This window comes from Gobio gobio, assembly GCF_949357685.1.
Source record: "Gobio gobio genome assembly, chromosome: 17".
Taxonomy (NCBI): Eukaryota; Metazoa; Chordata; class Actinopteri; order Cypriniformes; family Gobionidae; genus Gobio; species Gobio gobio.
In genome coordinates, this window is record NC_137110.1 from 16655710 (window position 1) to 16675532 (window position 19823).

General features: G+C 37.7%; 1 protein-coding gene across 2 annotated transcripts in view; it reads right to left on the reverse strand.

The window, feature by feature from the left end:
• slc9a7 (solute carrier family 9 member 7) overlaps positions 1-19583 on the reverse strand; it is a 53309-nt gene extending 33726 nt beyond the window's left edge. Inside the window, exons 1-3 of one of the 2 annotated variants that reach the window (XM_079841151.1) lie at positions 19093-19583; positions 6729-6931; positions 5735-5812 (exon numbers count right to left, since the gene is read on the reverse strand). In XM_079841151.1, coding sequence (XP_079697277.1) covers positions 5735-5812; positions 6729-6931; positions 19093-19378 — 567 coding nt within the window. In that variant the 5' untranslated portion in view covers positions 19379-19583. The remainder of the gene's footprint in view (positions 1-5734; positions 5813-6728; positions 6932-19092) is intronic. The other variant, XM_079841150.1, reaches the window with a different exon arrangement.
• Between the last annotated feature and the right edge of the window lie 240 nt (positions 19584-19823).

Here is a 19823-nt window from a genome sequence, read left to right on the forward strand (position 1 = left end):
CCTTTCGCCTTCAGAACTGCCTTAATTCTACGTGGCATTGATTCAACAAGGTGTTGAAAGCATTCTTTAGAAATGTTGGCCCATATTGATAGGATAGCATCTTGCAGTTGATGGAGATTTGTGGGATGCACATCCAGGGCACGAAGCTCCTGTTCCACCACATCCCAAAGATGCTCTATTGGGTTGAGATCTGGTGACTGTGGGGGCCATTTTAGTACAGTGAACTCATTGTCATGTTCAAGAAACCAATTTGAAATGATTCGAGCTTTGTGACATGGTGCATTATCCTGCTGGAAGTAGCCATCAGAGGATGGGTACATGGTGGTCATAAAGGGATGGACATGGTCAGAAACAATGCTCAGGTAGGCCGTGGCATTTAAACGATGCCCAATTGGCACTAAGGGGTATAAAGTGTGGCAAGAAAACATCCCCCACACCATTACACCACCACCACCAGCCTGCACAGGGGTAACAAGGCATGATGGATCTATGTTCTCATTCTGTTAATTCTAACTCTACCATTCTAACTCTATATGAATGTCTCAACAGAAATCGAGACTCATCACACCAGGCAACATTTCTTCAGTCTTCAACTGTCCAATTTTGGTGAGCTCGTGAAAATTGTAGCCTCTTTTTCCCGTACCCGGTGGGATCTTCTGCTGTTGTAGCCCATCCGCCTCAAGGTTGTGCGTGTTGTGGCTTCTCAAATGCTTTGCTGCATACCTCGGTTGTAGCATGTGCCGGTATCAAATTTTCATGTTGCGATTAATTGCTGAAGCTTTTATCACGGTATACGGTATTATCACGATATTGAAATAAGTTGCAAAAAAAGTGTTATCATACAATAACAGGTTAAATCACTTTCTTATAACAAAAGAACCAAACATTTAAATACAATAAAGCAATACACAAAAATGTATAAAGTAAACAAATATTTAAAACAGATTAAAGTGCAGAAGAATTATAAAGAACAATAGGTATGCTGAAATGTACATTTACCTAAGATTAATACAAGCTTTAGAAGTATTTTTCATTGTCACTAATGTTAAATACTGGAGCCTTGTAGAGTGTGTGATTGAACAACAGTCAGAACACATTCAAACAATATCTAGGGCATGTAATTTAGTCCAGATTAAAATATAAAATGCAAGTCTTTAAGTATTATGTATTAGGTTATGTGATTACTGGGGAAACGGCTGCATTTCTGCTGTTCCGTCAGCGCCCTCTGCTGTCGAAGAATGAATGTGCACTTCAGCGAGTCTCCTCATTCCGCCATGTGCTCGGCTCATGCACGGTCTATTTACATCAGTGCACGTTCCTCTTTGACGTGTTTTTCATTTTAAAGGTTGATGGGTAAAGTATTCTTAAAATTAATTCAAAAAATCTGAATAATTCGTAATAATTAATTATTCACGGTATTTTGAAGTGCCCACGATAACAATATTGTGCATGTTCATTATTGCGGTATATTGTATTACCGTTTACCGGCACATGCCTAGTTGTAACGAGTGGTTATTTCAGTCAAAGTTGCTCTTCTATCAGCTTGAATCAGTCGGCCCATTCTCCTCTGACCTCTAGCATCAACAAGGCATTTTCGCCCACAGGACTGCCGCATACTGGATGTTTTTCCCTTTTCACACCATACTTTGTAAACCCTAGAAAGGGTTGTGAGTGAAAATCCCAGTAACTGAGCAGATTGTGAAATACTCAGATCGGCCCGTCTGGCACCAACAACCATGCTACGCTCGAAATTGCTTAAATCACCTTTCTTTCCCATTCTGACATTCAGTTTGGAGTTCAGGAGATTGTCTTGACCAGGACCACACCCCTAAATGCATTGAATGTGCCATGTGATTGGTTGATCAGATAATTGCATTAATGAGAAATTGAACAGGTGTTCCTAATAATCCTTTAGGTGAGTGTATAAGAAATACCATAATATATAAAATCACCAAGGCTGCATTTATTTGATCACAAATACAGTAAAAACTTGAATATTATTTAATTATTATTACAGCATAAAATAACTGTTTTGCATTGTAACATTTTTAAAATGTATTTCATTCCTGATGGCAAAGCCGAATTTTCAGTAACCAATATTCCAGTCTTCATTGTCACATGATACTGATTTGGAGCTCAAAAAACATTCATGAATGTTGAAAATAGTTGTGCTGCTTAATATTTTTGGAATATTTGGAAACTGTAATACAATATTTTCAGGATTCTTTGATTATTAGAAAGTTCAAAAGAACAGCATTTATACGAGACAGGCAGATAGAGAGATCTTATTCTTCTATTTTTCTATTCCTTGCTTGTTTACAGAGCAGATTTTCCCTGTGTGAGTATCAGTCACAAGATGCTGAGTCACTCTGTTACTACAAAGCACAGCAACTACAAGATAATTGGATGTTAAACCTCTCTTTCACTGTCAAAAGCAAGGGCTTCTTCTGTTGTAGCTCTGGCAATGCTCTTTCTGACTGTGGTCTTTCTGTGACTGTGCAGTAAGTAGATGGCAACTGATAGAAATCACTGAGATATAAATACAGATAATACAGTCGGTTTAAAATAAACCCATGTTACCACCCAAACTAAGTTGCAGTCAGCTAAACTAATTTTAAAAAACAGCTTGGGAACTCAAATATGAAAACATTCCTGAAATAATTTATAGCAGTTCTTTACAGGAAATGAAACCATTATCATAGCGAGAGAGTAAATCAGTACTGTGAGCTGAATGAAACTAAGAAAGGTAAAGAAGAGGATCAGTGACTTTTACAGGAGTTTCTCAGAGTAAATGGTCTAAAATCTAAGCCCATCAGTTACATATTTTACTTGACATCTATACTGTATACATTGAAAATTAGGGGCGTTTTCTGTAGGAGATTTTGTGGTGGGTTTAAAAGGATAGGTCAGCAAAAAAAAGTGATTCTGTCATCATTTACACACCCTCATGTTTGTATGACTTTCATTCTATTGCGAAACACAAGAAGTGCTTTGAAGAATGTTTCTCTGAATATCTTCTTTTATGTTCCACAGAAAAATGAAAGTCACAGGTGGAACACCATGAGGGGGAAATAAATGACAGAATTATTTTTGTTTTAGATGAAGTATCCCTTTAAGGCCTGTTCACACCAAGAGTGTGAATATGTGATGCGCTAAACATCTTCATTTCAATTACTGCCAAAGTTAATACAATCTTTGAACTGCTCACTTTTCCTCCATTCTGTAAGGCTCATCAAAAAAAGTCAAATGTATTACAAAGAGAGGAAACAATGTAGCCTTGTGCTTCGGTCTCAAACACACACAGCTGGCAGAAGCCTATTCCTCTCACTTCCTCAGGGCCTCCCTGCTCACTCAGCACAATCTAAAACATCACATTACTATCTGGAATCCAGAAGTCATAAACATGGTATTCTTCTGATAAAAACTGCAGTAAAATGAACTAAAAGATGTAATACATCTTCTCTCGATTCATTAAACAGAATAGTCACAATATTGCTGATATACACCAATCAGGCATATTGTGTTGGTCCTCCTTTTGCTGCCAAAACAGCTCTGACCCATCATAAAAGGGACTCCACCTGACCCCTGAAGGTGTGCTGTAGTATCTGGCACAAAGATGTTAGCAGCAGATCCTTTAAGTCCTGTAAGTTGCAAAGTGGGGCCTCCATGGATCGGACTTGTTTGTTCAGCACAATCCACAGATGCTCGATTGGATTGAGATCTGGGGAATCTGGAGGCCAAGTCAACACCTCAAACTCGATGGTGTACTCCTCAAACCATTCCTCTACCATTTTTGCTTTGTGGCAGGGCGCATTATCCTGCTGAAAGAGGACACAGCCACCAGGGAATACAATTTCCATGAAAGGGTGTACATGGTCTGCAACAATGCTTAGGTAGGTGGTACTTGTCAAACATCCACATGGATGGCAGGACCCAAGGTTTCCCAGCAGAACATTGCCCAAAGCATCACACTGCCTCTGCCAGCTTGCCTTCTTCCCATAGTGCATCCTGGTGCCATCCATGTTTGGCATGGATGCACACGCACCTGGCTATCCACGTGATGTAAAAGAAAACGTGATTGATTCATCAGACTGTTGGTGCTTTCGGTGGTGGACAGGGGTCAGCATGGGCAACCTGACTGGTTTGTGGCTATGCAGCTCTATACTCAACAAACTGCGATGCACTGTGTATGCTGACACCTTTATATTAGAAACAGCATTAACTTCTTGAGCAGTTTGAGCTACAGTACCTTGTACTACCCAGTACCCAGCCATCACAATTTGGCCTTTGTCAAACTCGCTCAAATCCTTACACCTGCCCATTTTTTTCTGCTTCTAACACATCAACTTTGAGGACAAAATGTTCACTTGCTGCCTAATATATCCCACCAACTAACAGGTGCCGTGATGAAGAGATAATCACTTCACCTGTCATGTTATTCCTGATTGTGTATGATCTGAAAACACAGACAAACATGCATGTTGGAGTTTATCAATCTCCATTGGGATATTCTGCTCAAATGAAAGTGTCATACAGCCAGTTTGTGTTGCATCATGAGGCTGCTGCTACTAAATCGGCGAGCAAACATTCTCAGTGATGTATTGTTATAAGTCCAAGCATGAATCTTGATTAATTTTGTTTGCAATTGTGGTTGCAGAATAAATGCACTTATGCAACCTCTGTGCTACAACACAAAGTAAAACATAAAAACTATTTAGAATGATTGGAATTAATATTAGGAATTTCACTGTTTTAGCTTTTGAGAGTTTTTTATAATTTGAGCGTGTAAATGTATATGACAAATACAATAAATCAGGAAACTCTATGGAGGTAAAATAACCCTCCGTAAAAGATGACATTCCCTTGATTTGTGCTTACGTGAAAGTGCAATAATTCTCAAGAAATGTAATGACATTTTTCAAAATGACACCAATTGTGATTAATGAATCGCAATTATAATTTGAGCTAAATAATCATGATTATCAGCCCTAGTAGAGAGTACTTAATGGATGTCTTTGACGAAGAGCCCTAATTACATGGAAAGTCAGAGTCTAGTTAATTTGACACAACATGAAAACAATGAAGAATAGATGTACAGTGTTCAATTTGTCATATTGTTGTGTACTTGGGTGTCAAACACCCAGCCAACAAAGCTTCAAAAATAGCTTCTTAGATGAACTACGCCTTTAAAGTACAAACCATAAGCAGAAAAGTAAGCGATGCGCCTCTGTACACTACTTCTGTGTATAGGTATTTGTGTGAATACTGTTAACTGGCCTATTTATAGAAGTAGTATAGACCTTTTTGGCAAAGTAACACTGTAAGCTACTGAATAATAAGGTCATGAGGAACAATAACGTTAAACACTACAACCAAACCTGGCTTTTACAATGGTCACAACCTGACTTCCTAAGTTAAATACGCATTAATTTAAGCATAACACAATTTAAAAGGCGACAATGTAATATAAGAGAAGTTTGCCCAGCTCTTAGTCACTCATGATCATTAGCTTCTGGTCTGTATCGCACTTCTCTTCTGCGGTTAACCTTCCACTGAGGCAAAATGGAAAGAGAACAGAGATCAGGTTGCCTTAGAATATATCATATCTTAATTTCATAATGTAATTGTAAAGACGTAAAGAAGCACCTTAACGGATGAACGCTTTACTAAACAAGCAAAATGAAAGCTTAAAAAAAGTAAAAGGTTAATACCCAGCTCACAATATCACTCTTACCTTTTTGAGGCTATATCCGGCATGGAATATGATGGGAGGTAGCAGAATGTTAAAGAACACCTCTGGGTCAAAGGTCAACTGCAACAAAACAAAAAATGCAATTGTTACAAACAAATGTTTACAGTAAACATGTTAAAGACCTCATGAATAAATTGACATTGCAATTGCCAATCCTGTGTTGATGTATTTTCTTTTGAAACAGGAAGCGCAGACGAGACATTGTTGGGGCATGTCCTTTTTCAGTTTGTGTCATAATGATAGGCTTTCAAATGTATAATTTACAATTTTTATTTATGAGCTGCTGCTGCTGCTGTCTGTTTGCTGTCAGATCAGATCTGAAGATCTGAAGCAGGGGGGATTTAATAATTTAAATAAATTAAATAAAAAATTAAAAAAAAAACATACTGACATCAATATTATTGGTCCATTTTCCATTAAGAAAATAATCAGTTTAAAATGAATTTACATATTTGCTTATTTTGTCAACTTTTAAGGACAGACTAGCATACATGACTCGGTCTTGAAGAATGACTGGACCTTGCTATTGCCTTGAGGGAAAAAAAACACAGCAGTGTTAATATTATTTACTATTATAGTATTTATTCATATTTTGAGTCAGCTTTTATTGTTACATTTTCAGGTTTTATTTTAATTTTAGTTTTAGTCATTTTGTTATGTGCTTTTGTCATTTGGCTTTTTTAATATTTCTATTTATCTTTCATTTATTTTTATTACAGTTTTATTCATTTTAGTACTTCAACTCTTCAAATTTCAGTTAAGGCAAAAATTTTACTTTTTTAAGAGTTTCATCAAATATTTATATTGTATTATTTCAGCTTTATTTCAATGAACAAACACTACTTTGATAGTTTTAATTATAATAAAACTACTAAACAGGAGACTTCAAAACTTCAAAATTTAAATTGACTGGCAAACCTCTGCTGCAGTTTTATCAGAGGTGTTTTGATACGTGTGTATATTGTTGCTGTTGTACCTTGCGCAACATGTCGTTCTGCTCCACACTGTGGATTTCTCTAAGGTTGATCTCCCCCTTGAGCGTGTACTCAAAGAACTTTCCGCTAACGTTGAGGAGCACCGTGCTGACAGGACCCTCCTTCAGGGTGCAACTCGGAGGAGTTTTATTATGGTAGCTGGTGGAGGGAATGCCATAGCGCAAAATAACACCCACCAACAGACCTGTCCGACACACAGAAGATAAAATCACTCACATACACATTCAATTCATAGTACACTTTGTGAAGAAAAAAAAAAAGGCTTCCTGAAAGGGAAACTTGTTTGGAAACTTTGAAATTACACTCTTCTCCTTAAAAGCTCAGTATGAGCAGATTTGTTTCTGTGTGATGACGGGGAGTAGAGATGAGAGCCTGCTGTGTCAAATCTGTTGGAGGGTATTTCCATACTAATGAAGTGCCAGCGGAAGCCAAAAGCACACACAGCATGGGATACAGAAACAAGAACAGAGGCAAAAAAACTTTTTTTTTTTTTTTTTACAACCTCCTGCTAAAAGCAGGTAAAATACTCTAAATCAACTCTAGGTCTACACATGACAATGTCAACTGATGACAATGAAATGTGCTAAATGCACTTTAGTCTACCCACACTCAGAGAAAAAAAAAAAAAAAAAAAAAAACATACCTTTAGGGGTACAATTGCCCAGTACCCTTAAAGAGACTACTTCATACCTTAATTAGATATTAGTACCTTAGGTTAGATATGACTACTCTAAAAAGGATCGAATATGCAACATGCATTCTCCTTCTCAACTATTTACATTCCATAACTGAATACTCACCAAGACGGGCATTTTGACATAATTTTGTATGTATTTGTCAATTTTAGCGCAGTAAGCCACTGATTTTGGCAGGCTCCTTGCGACTCACAAGCTGTTTGAGAGGCAACTTGTGCACTCCACTTATAGATCAGTGGTGCACGTGCTTTGGGTGTGAGCACAAAACCTGTGGGAATGACTTAAATTATGTGCAATACAAGCACTATTAAACCGGAGCTGAATGAGATGAGTGAGAGGAGGCGGCGGTTGTGCCACTTCGTCGCGAACGCCAGCTGACGTTATTGCCTGTGCCGCTGGCAACAACACGGACCGGCTCGGAATCAGAAAAACGTCAGCCGATCACCGAGCATGCAGAAAATCGGCCGGTCGATCGGTGCATCTCTAAAAAAAATATACATTTTAAATAAAGTGTAAAGTGTTATCGTTTAAAATATAATATTACATAATATAAAAATTCTTCAATTTCAAAGATCATTAGCAAAATGTAATTTCTTTAAATTAAATTGTTTTCGGGTACCATTTGGAATGGAGGCCTTTGGAAAACAATTTATTTTCAGAAAAAAGATTTCACTTCCAATCCCTGAACTACTGACTACAATCTGGCTACAAGAAGCATATTCCTCCATTAATGGGCACACAAAAGAAGCTTCTTGCGGTGCCGTCCGAATCATGACATAATATTCCTGAGGTTTGAGAGTCATAAGTCACATGCCATTCACAGCTTAAGTGATTGCAAGAATACATCAAAAATGTTGCATTAAACATGTTTTCTTAAAGAAAGCATCTATTTCAGTATAGCAGCAAGCCTAATGTCTGCAGTGAAACTAAATTAGAGTGACGAGTTGTGAAGAAAGTGTGTGTAAACTTAACATACGGAAGCTATAGTTTACAGTTGAAGGACAAAAAAAGACACGCACATGCTGCGCAGGCTTAAAGGAGCATGTGTACGGCATTAGTAATTGGGTTAGCATTACATAGAACCCGGAAACAACAATGAGTGACCTCGGATATCTCCCATCCAATCAGAATCCAATTAATGCAGCTTAGTGTTTGTCTTCCCCAGCACTGTTGAAAATGTCACAGTACACCAACGCAAAACACAATTACAAAACTTTATTGACAGCATCTCTCGTTCTTCAGAGACAGAAGGGGTGGTAGAGCAGAAAGCCCCTAACAGCCCAGAACTAATGCTGTAATACAGTAGACACAACTGTAACATTACCATCTGTCCAGCACATGAGCACTGAGCAGGTGTCTCCATTGTGTGAGCCAAAGCATGTCAACCTTGATTCCAAATGGGAAAAACTACTACCTTGAGCCGAACAGGTTCAATGCAACAGCTGAAGTCAAACCTGCTTTGTATTTTCAAGCAATTCATCTTAAAAAGACGTGAGGAGTAGAATGGGGCAGATTAATAAGGAGGAAGTGCATACTATTAAAGCTAATTACACACTAGAGAAAGCTCTGATGAAGCATTTGATGGATAGAATATGAAATATCTCATTTGAGGGTACGGAAAGAGACGGTGCAGATAAAAAGTTATACAGCGAATTGGAAATTAAAAATAATCAGATCCAGAAACAAGGGTGTTTAAAAGCATTTTCTAGCTATAATATTTCTGTAATATAAAAAGAAAAGCCTCGACATACATGTTTGAAATCAGGGGAGTAGCAACAATTTTAACTTTTAAACAGTCTACATTTGCCCTAGAGAAGAGATAATTCTTACTTTTTAAACATGTACACTACCGTTCAAAAGTTTGGGGTCGTTATGATTTTCAAATGGTTTTTGAAAAGAAAAGAAAAACATTTCTGATGCTCACCAAGACTGCATTTATTTGATCAAAAAGGCTTTTTTATGGGGAACGTAATTTATTCCTGTGATGGCAAAGCTGAATTTTTATAATGCATTTTAAGAAATCTATACCATATTAACAAATTATAAATGTGTCGGATTTCAGTTCACTTATCAAGTGTTCTAAAATAGAGGCAAATTAAGTGGGAGAGCATGTGTCTAATTTAAATGCTATGGCCTTTGTGTAGATGTTTAAAGATGGCCATGACTTTATATGAAATGGTAACCAGAGCCCATTTGTAACACTAACTAAGGTTAATAAAAGTATTGTTCATTTCAACATTTACTAAAAAAAAATTACATTTACATTTATTTTACGTGGTCCAACATTGTTATCGGTAAAATCCACTATCGGTCGCACTCTACTGACAATGAAAAATACTTCTAAAGCATTTATCAATCTTAGTTCATGTTAATTTTAACATTTAAATACACATTATTAAAATCAAAAGTTGTAACTCTGTTATTTAATGGACCTGACATAGCTATTGCATTGTTAAATGTTAGTTAATGCATTAATTAACTAATAAGCCCTTATTGTAAACTATTGCCTATTGTTCTTTTTTATTATTTTGCACTTTAATCTGCTTGAAACAATTATTTACTTTATAAATTGTGTATTGCTTTATTGTATTTAAAAGTTCAGAGTTCTTTTTGTTAATAAGAAAAAAAGTTATAGTAGGACAACACTTTTTTTGCAACTTATTTCAATATCATGATACACTCTTAAAAATAACGTTTTTTTTATTGGCATTGATGGTTCAATGAAGAACCTTTAACATCCATGGAACCTTTAAATTGCACAAAAGGTTCTTTATGGTGGAAAAAGTTATTTATATTATTTAAATACTTTTCACATGGAGGAAAAAAAAGGGTTATTTTAAGAATTTTCCATCGAAATTTTCTTTGTGGAAACTGGAATTTTTTTCTTCTACAGTCTTAAAAATAAAGATTGGAAAAAAAAATTTTGTTTGTATGTTTTTGTGGCGTTGCCATGGAAGAACCATTCTTCAAAGAACCTTTCAGTGAGAAGTTAAAATAACTATTTTTTTCTTAGAGTAAAGAACATTTAAAAAATCTAAAGAACCTTTAGTGGAATGGAAAGATTCCATGGATGTTAAAGGTTCTTCATGGATAAATACCAATAAAAATCACCTATGATTTTTTACTGATTTCCCTGTAAGTGTACTGCAAAGTGAACTGGAAGTCCCAAAGACTTTTTGTGAACCGTTTAAAAAAAAAATGTTGCAATGTGGTTCTTCCCCAAGGTCACATTCTAATCTAAACAAAGTAGACTAGACATGAGACTATATCTGATTTTCAGTATGTCAGACAGGTATGTAAAAACCCCCAGGTATTTTACACAATTTAGATGAACATCTGTCAAATTTATCTAAACCATATTTACAGCAAAGGTTTGACTTTTGGTATGAAACCAAACCACACAACAATGAGCTCCATATGTCTGAACATAAATATGGCCAAACATACAACCGGCTCAAAAGGATAAAATATGACCCTAAAGGTCCCATGGCATGGCATTTTTCTATCATTTTATAATGTTTCCTGAGGTGTACTTATATTGTTAGTATGACTTTTACATCATAAAATGTCATAATTTAGAAATAAAAGGCATTTTGTCTATACTGCTGTTTGCCCTGTGGCTGAATGCCCTGCTTCAAGAGGCGTGTCTGCTGTGAGACTTCAGTAAAAACGCCCACTGTTGTGATTGGCTGACATCTTTGCATTTTAAATGAGCGGAGGGGGCGTGGTTTAACGAGGTCTACGAGGCACGAGCAGGCACGAGCTGCTCTCAGAGAGACGGATGGACCTGAGTTCACTTCACATCAGTTCTCAGCATGTCTGAACTGTTGTAGTTACAGCATATACTTCAGGTTATTAGTCTATTTCTAGTCGGAGGGACTGTCACTCATGTCAGAAAGTTAGTAACTTTAGTAAATTATGGATCAGCGCTGACTGGAGACGCGAACCGTTTAGAACGATTCAGTCCGATTTGGTGAACTGAATCGGTTCACTAAAAAGAACTGGTTCAAAAGAAAGATCGTTCGCGAACCGAACATCACTAATGTACCAGAGACTGAGCTCAGCGATTGCTAACAAAGTTATTTATAGTAACTACTGAGTTATGAGAGCGCTGTCAGCGCGAGTTTATGGTGTTTGTATCTGAGAGTTCTGAATAAACACGAGTCCCAGTCACACCGAGTCCGTCTTCATCATTATTACCAACTTTGTAACACATGCAAAGTACCATTACAGCGAGATGAACGAGTTAAAAGTAAGTGTTGATAATAGCATTATTTTTAAAATAAAATAAAAGCGTCAGTGAGCGTTGAGTACACAGCGCAAACAAAGACACAACAGCAGTAATCGAATGTAATCCAGTTTATTGTGGGGCTAGGCTGGTTAGCCCGAATATGCTCACGCAATAACAATCCATTGACAACGTGATATATTCATATCAGATACACACTGTGTAAGTAAAGTTTACTCTATTCTTCTGCCAATTGTAGTATGCATTTCATGTATTTCAGGAAAAGTGGATGAATTGTGTTGCAACTCTGACAGATCCGATTCTATGAACTGCGGCGCAAACTAACATGGCAACGCCCATCACACATTATAGATCAACTAACATGATCATTATATTTTTCGACAACAAAACACATTCGCTTACATGTATTTGAGAATCTGAATATCAGGTGGTTGATGACATAGCCAGCAAGTTTGTGAATAGTTTTAATAAATAAGGAAAAACTAAATAATAGCGATACATCTGCCATACAGCGCTATTGTGGTTGCGGTGTGTCACGTGAAGGGCATGACGTGTCGTCATGGAAATATTACTTTAATAATAATAATAACCCCAATGGCAATAATACTTTTGTTATACATGTTGTGTGTGATAATATTTTAGTAATGTTTTCTTTTAAACTTATGCTTGTTGGAAGCAATGTCCAGATTAAAATATCTTGCAAATATCAAGCTTTTAGTCACGTCAATCTTTACATCAACGCAAAACCAGCAAATATAAATCAAGAGAACGATTCATCAACATGCAAGGTCATTATGATTAATATTTTAAAAATGGTGCGACCAAATTGCAGGTCGGTGCGACCAACTGAGAAGCATAAAAACACCATAATATATCTGCAGATATTTAGGAAACTAAAGTTCACATACTTGTTTCTTTACATTCACCAGCCATTTTATTTTGAAATGTGCGTTCCGTGTCGGAATGTCTGTTTTTGTTTTGGTCTGTGTGATTTCGCCCACTGTCAATTTACCCAATAGTATAATTGGGTTGCCAGTTGGCGAAAATAACAGTGTACTGCAATGAAACTAAACCACCAGTAGGTGGCAGCAGGTGACCGTCTTAACGAGTGAGTCATTGGGCCCTATTTTAACGATCTGATATGCAAGTGTCAAAGCGCGAAGCGCAAGTAACTTTGTGGGCGGGTCTCGGCACTGTTGCTATTTTCCCGGCGGGATAAATGGCTCTTGCGCCCGGCGCAAATCTAAAATGGGTTGGTCTGAAGTAGCTTCATTATTCATAGGTGTGGTTTGGGCGTAACGTGAATAAACCAATCAGAGCGTCATCCAACATTCCCTGTAAAAGCAGGTGCGCAAGTTCCATTATGGATTGCTATTATTATGGCGTATTTACCAGGCGCACGCCAGGAGCGGTTCACAGCCGAGGAGACTGATGTTCTTGTAAGAGCAGTGAAAGACAGAGAAGTTGTGTTGTATGGGGATGGGAGAAACCCACCCAAAATAGCGTCGGTTAAACAGGCGTGGGAGGAAATAGCCACAATTGTTTCATCAGCTGGCATCCCCAGGACGTCGCACCAGTGCCGCAAGCGCTACAATGACATCAGAAGACGGGGAAAGTCCAAGCTTGCCAGCATCAATCGGGCACGCCGTGTAACGGGAGGTGGATCTGCCTCTACTCAGGACCTGACGCCAGCAGAGGACATCGCTGCGTCCACACTCACCGATTTTTTTTCCTGGTTCTTGACGGACAAACCAATTTGTTAGATGTCCTTATATACATATATGTCTTGCCAGAAGTTGACACTATTGGGCAAACAGGTCTCCTTAATTATTAGACTACAATTAGCCTGAATAATTTGTAAGCTAGATTTATGTCTATTTTTTCACATCTTCGTGGCACACCACAATGATTTCCGTCATCTCATGTGTTAATATTTTTTAGTGTAACAATTTATGATTTGCAAAAATAACTGTTGCATCTGTGTAGATTACATGAGCAAAGTGTATGCACGTTGTGCACGCTATACATTATGGTCAAGCATGCGCCCTTAAAATAGCATAATGAACAACGCGCCACTGACTTTAGACTAGGTTTTTTCTGGTCAGTGGCGCAATTGTTTAATGGAACAGCAAAATAGCACCAGGGATTGTTTGCGCCGGAACACGCCTCCTTTTTTGCGCTGAACCGCCCAGGTAGCGCAAGTTCATTCACTAGTTTAGCGACGTGCTTCTGTGGAGGGAAAAGCGCGCTTTGCGCGGGTGCAAAATAGGAATGACACATGCGTCGGTGTACAAAGTCAATTGCGCTGGGTGCAAGATAGGGCCCATTGAGTCAATTCGTTCAAACGGTTGATTCATTCAAGAATTAGGCGTCGTTTACGAATAGGTCATTGAATCTTTGATTCAGCCGATTCATTCAGAACGCTGAATCATTCAATAACACACTGTTGCTGTGAGATGCGTAATGTTTCTGTTGTGATCTTTGTTTGGAACTATTTTCGCAGCTGAAATAGAACAAAAACAGTCCATATTGCATCGAAAAATGTAAGTGACTTCATGTTAATTAATTGTTTATGGAACTGGCGTATGCGTCATTTTCAGTCGTGATGGTATTCAGGAAAACAACACTCTTGTTTGTGTGATGTTGCTTAACTGTATCATATGTTACAAATATAAAAACTACACAATTTTAACCGTGTATGTTAACTGAGTTTCTTTGTTTGAGCGGCGCTCATTTGTTTTCGACAGGACAACCTTGTTAACGTCAGTTCGTTTTATATTATCCACTATCGATCTCCACTTACACTAACAGAATGCAGAATCATTATTGCACTTTGGTGTTTTAACTAGGATACTTGTCCGTCGGGCGAGTAAAATTATTTTTCACTTGCCCCTTCAAAAAATCCACTTGTCCCGGACAAGCAGACAAGCGTTAATGTCGAGCCCTGAAGACGGTCACCTGCTGCCACCTACTGGTGGTTTAGTTTAATCTTTCCAACATTTCTTAGTTGTATATTCAAAAATAGTCTAATAATCTCATTCATAATCTCATAACATTATTTAATGCAGTTGTAATTTTTCAGTGTAAATAATTTAATTTGATTGTTAACAGCCTATATGGTCTTATTCTAATTTAATTTATATATCAAATTTAAAAATATAAAATGAAAGCTGAAGCATAGCCCTATGTTTAATATGATTATGGAAAAATGCCCTTTATAAAAAGGTAAAAATAATCACAAATATGCATATTTAAACATGTCAAAGCTGATTGAACACTGGTGAGAATATTGCTTCAGAATAGATTATATTTACAAAATAAATCCGGACAAGCTAATTTTTTACTCGGATAAGTGAATGACAGATTTACTTGTCCGAAAGACAAGCATGTGAACAGGCTTAATGTCGAGCCCTGGTTTACGGATATACACAGTTGGGTTTGTGTAATGTTATTGATTATATCCATTCTGTAACTGCGTTGGTTTGTTTGATAATGTTCTTGATTATATCCATTCTGTAACTGCGTTAGATGCGTAGGGATGTAGGCTAGTTAGCAGCAACTTTAGCAATGTTATGGTCTTGTGTCGTTGAATTGCTGTCAGAGTTGTACGATATGGTTACTTTTGCACCCAAATCTGTTCTAGAATTAACAAGAATATTGTGTTTAAAAACAAATCTTTCCTCTTGGAAATTGGTAGGCTATGATAACGGTATTGTACTGGTGAGGGTTATTTAAGAGTAAAGGACAACTAAAAGTCTCACACCAAAATATAATAGTCAGAAGTATTAAAGGTCCCGTTTTTCATGTTTTTTTGAAGCTTTGATTGTGTTTACAGTGTGCAATATAACATGTGTTCATGTTTCGCGTGTAAAAAAACACAGTATTTTTCACACAATTTACTTATCTGTATACTGCTGTTTTCACTGTCCTCAAAACGGCTTGAAAGATTTCCCTGTTCTATGAAGTCCCTCCTTCAGATACACGTAACGAGTTCTGATTGTGCCAGCGGTTCCCGTGTTGTGATTCGACAGCAGCTTAGGGCACGCAGAGCGCACGTTACCGGAAAGGTCACGCCTCTCACCATAACGGGGATGCATGCGCTCAATGATCTCTAAGTACAGCGTCCCTGGGAAAGCCAAACAAAGGTGACTTGACTCCGGGATGAAAATAACAGCGTCTCGACGACATGGCAACAAACAAACTATACGAACGCAACCGAACGCAACCGAACGCAACACTTCCTATTCTCCACGCAGGAGCAACAAGACCACGCCCCCTTTTTCGCGCGTTCTTCTGGGCGGAGGTTAGTCGACATACTGCTCTACTGACGTAATTAAAGCAGGAAATACCAGGATGTAGTCCTAACCAGCCGTTCGCTGTAGGCTTTGAAAGGGAACTTCTGTTAAATAAAATATCTCGCTTGGCATTGAACTTTGAGCTTTATAATTTTACAGGTATTATAAATGCTCTAACAGCAACATTACACACTAACTAAAGTTTGAAAAATGGGATCACGAAGAACAGGACCTTTAATGGTGTGAAGATTTTTGATCATTTTACATTATGATCCAATATATTGAGATTATAAAATAAGAAATTTTAAAAAAGGCACAACTAAAGTATAAAATACTTGTAAAAAAATGTATTTAATGTTATTCCCTGGATAATTTATTTGGTTTATTTTATTTGATGCTGCTATGACTGTAACAGTAAGTTTACTGTGTATTGTGTATTGTGTGTGTGACGTTCTTGTTCTGCAATTAAAAAAGACCAACGTTGACGTGATGGGTTTCTTTTACTTTGGGAAAAATTACATGGATTAAGTATTCTCATATTACATGACAAATTTCACATCTATTAATGCAAGGGGTCTGAGAGGAACCCCAATATTATCCCGTTCAAGAATAAATCTAAGCTTTATTTTGAAAAAATGCAAACACACTGTGTAAGAGTCACTATGGGAACTTTGGGAAGGAGAAAGTGTACGAATTCAGTGCCCTATTTTCAACTACTCTTCCGGCTTCAAATGGCAAACTTCGCCAATCGGTAAATTCACTTGAGATCTGCCAAATGCCTCACCTTGAATGTAGACAAAAGTAGGCACTGGAGTAATCCTCTAACCGTATTTGTGGGCAGATATAAAAATATTGGGTGTACTTCATTTGAGTGGCGCTAGAATTCCACTATGCTGACGGAAGTAAGAATACACCGCTTTAAGTCAAAGCGGAAGTTGTGAGACATCATGTGAAAAGGGCCTATTATTAAAATATGTGGATGTGCACAGATAAATGATTTATAAACACTCTAAAAATAAGAATTGATTTTGATTTCATGGTGGCAAGTGAATAAAATATAAAATAATTGCATAGGTCTGAAAATTATCCTCCATTTTACAGTCTACTGTAAAGATGCAAACACTACTGTCTATTAAAGCACCTTGTCCAAAGAACGGTTTAACCAAATTAGACAGACTAATCCCAACAATTAAGTGTGGCGAAGACTTACCAGCAAAGACAACAACCATAAGCCACAAAATGACATTTAACCCAGCCTCTCTCTCATCTCCAAGCAATGTTTTCATTTTCAGAGATATCATTTTCACTGAAGACATTGTGAAGACACAGGTGTTTGCTGACCTTGCTGAAGGCCTTTGATTTTTCACACTTGTCTTATTGGATTACTCTACCAAAAAACATTTTTCATAACATTCTGTCATTATTTAGTCGCCCTCATATCATTCCAAATCCATATGTTTTTACTTCCATGGAACACAAAAGGAGATATTTTGAAGAATTGTACATGCTATTACAATGAATGGAGAGAGAATGCATAAGCAGCACCACAAAAGTCATTGAAGTATCACAAAAAAAAGAGTGAGGAACAGACCAAAATCTAAACCTTTATGCATTGCTAATCTTTCAAGGAGCTGTTAAACAGTGCGGCTGGGTTTTCTGGATAAACTGATTAAAGATTCAACCCAAAAGATATGCATATATCATCAGACATCACTCCTCTCAAGAATGCCAGGCAGATGGGAAGGTTTCCAGTTAAAAATGACTTAAATTTCGACCTGTTCCTCATACCAAACTGTCATATGTCTTCAAAAGACCTGGTATATGAATTATTCTCATTGGTTGTATTGTCCTTTTTGGAGCTTAAACAGGATTAGTTCACTTCAAAAAGAAAATTTACTCATCCCAATGTCATCCAAGATGTTCTTGTCTTTCTTTCTTCAGTCAAAAAAAAGTTTTTGTGGAACACATTTCAGGATTTTTCTCCATATTATGTATTTCAATGGCAACCAAAATGTTGAAGGTCCAAATCAATGCAGTTTCAAAGAGCTTTGAAGTGGTTCAAAGGGCTCTGCACGATCCCAGCTGAGGAAAAGGGTCTTATCTAGCGAAACGATCGGTGACTTCCTAAAAATAAAAATAAAATGTATATACTTTTTAACCACAATTGTTCGTCTTGTGCTGTTCTGCAACACGAAAAATGGCAGATTGTTTTGCTGGGATTGTGCATAGCCCTTTAAAGCACTTCAGAGCTCTTTGAAACTGCATTGATTTGGACCTTCAACATTTTGGTTGCCATTAAAATACATTATATGGAGAAAAATCCTGAAATATTTTCCTCAACAAAAAAAAACTATTTCTTTTCCACTGAAGAAAGAAAGACATGAACATCTTGGATGGCATTGGGGTGAGTAAATTATCAGGAAATTTTCTTTTTGAAGTGAACTAATCCTTTAAAAGTTTCAGTTGCCATTTGAGAAAAGCAAAAGCAACCAGTACAATTCTTTAAAGAAATTCTCCTTTTGTGTTCCACAGCAGAAAAAAAAAGGTCTGAAGCAACATGAGACAAAATGCTGATGTAGACTGATCTAACGGTGAAAAACAAAAGCTGTCACACTATTCAAAGCTAGCATGAGGAACTAAACACAGAAAGCGTCCGAGACCATGAGAAACGGGGGTAGAATTTCTTAAACACGTAAAATATTATGCTATATCAAAACGGTGGGTTTCATAAAGGCAAACACATGTGTCAGCTATTATGATACATCCAACAACATTTACGAAAACAACAGGATATACTTCAACAGCCAATTGAAATGACATGACATTTGATCCACAAGGTTTGTTTTAGCACTCGTTCAAGCTAGCAGGCTACACGAGCTCATTCATATGAGGCTTAGCTAAGGGTTTACATGACGGCTGTGTTTCAAAACCTAATGAGCTGCCTATCTAGACAAAAAAATGCGCAAAAAAAGCGAACTAAAATGGTCTAGCTCTCATGACTCGGTACTATAACGGCCATAAAATGCTGTCGAGCTCGGCGGCTTACTCGGTTGAGACACAGCCGATGTCTAACGCCTTTCGCTGTCTGAAAATGATTCATTCTCACCGTATATCATAGCAAGCCCGGTTTCGTGCAAGAAGCGCACCCTTCTGTGTTTGAAGAGCCATATTGTGAGGATGGTGAGTGTCAAAAGCAAAATAAATGTAAGTAAATTCACGCTGTCCTGCCTGTGACTTTCCTCTGCCTCTTTCTCCGTGGCAAGTTCCCCAATGCCGCCGTCATCTGCTCTTATCCGACAACATTCGCTTAAAATGAACATTAAAATAGGAAACAGTGAGCTGTGTCCTGGTGCATATAATGTCCATGGCTTTGGTGCTGTGACCGCCTCCATGGTGCAGGATGCTTGTGGCGAGTTCCCTCAGCTGCGTCAGGTAGAGTCAGAGGCAATAGTGATGTATCAGAGCAGACCGCAGCTCAAACTCTTAAAGGCACATGCACACAGCTACTCCACTCTTACTCTATTACTATACTTTCCTAGCCTGGATGCCAGCCGAACTTAGCCCCGCCCACAACATTTTTACTCGGGCAGTTCGGTCTGGACTTGCTCAATAGAGAAGTAATTATGCCCGAACAGAAGCTGTTCGGACCAATGAAATTGTCAGGGCGGGCTTTAGACGATGATGGACAGATGATCAACAGTAACGTAATCATCCACGTCATCAAAAGCCGCTTGGGTTGAGTTTGTTCTAATCCTAACGGAGAACTTGTTCATATATGCATTCACCTTTACTATTTCTCTCAGAAATGATGATCGTGTTGGTAAGTACTCTGTGTAT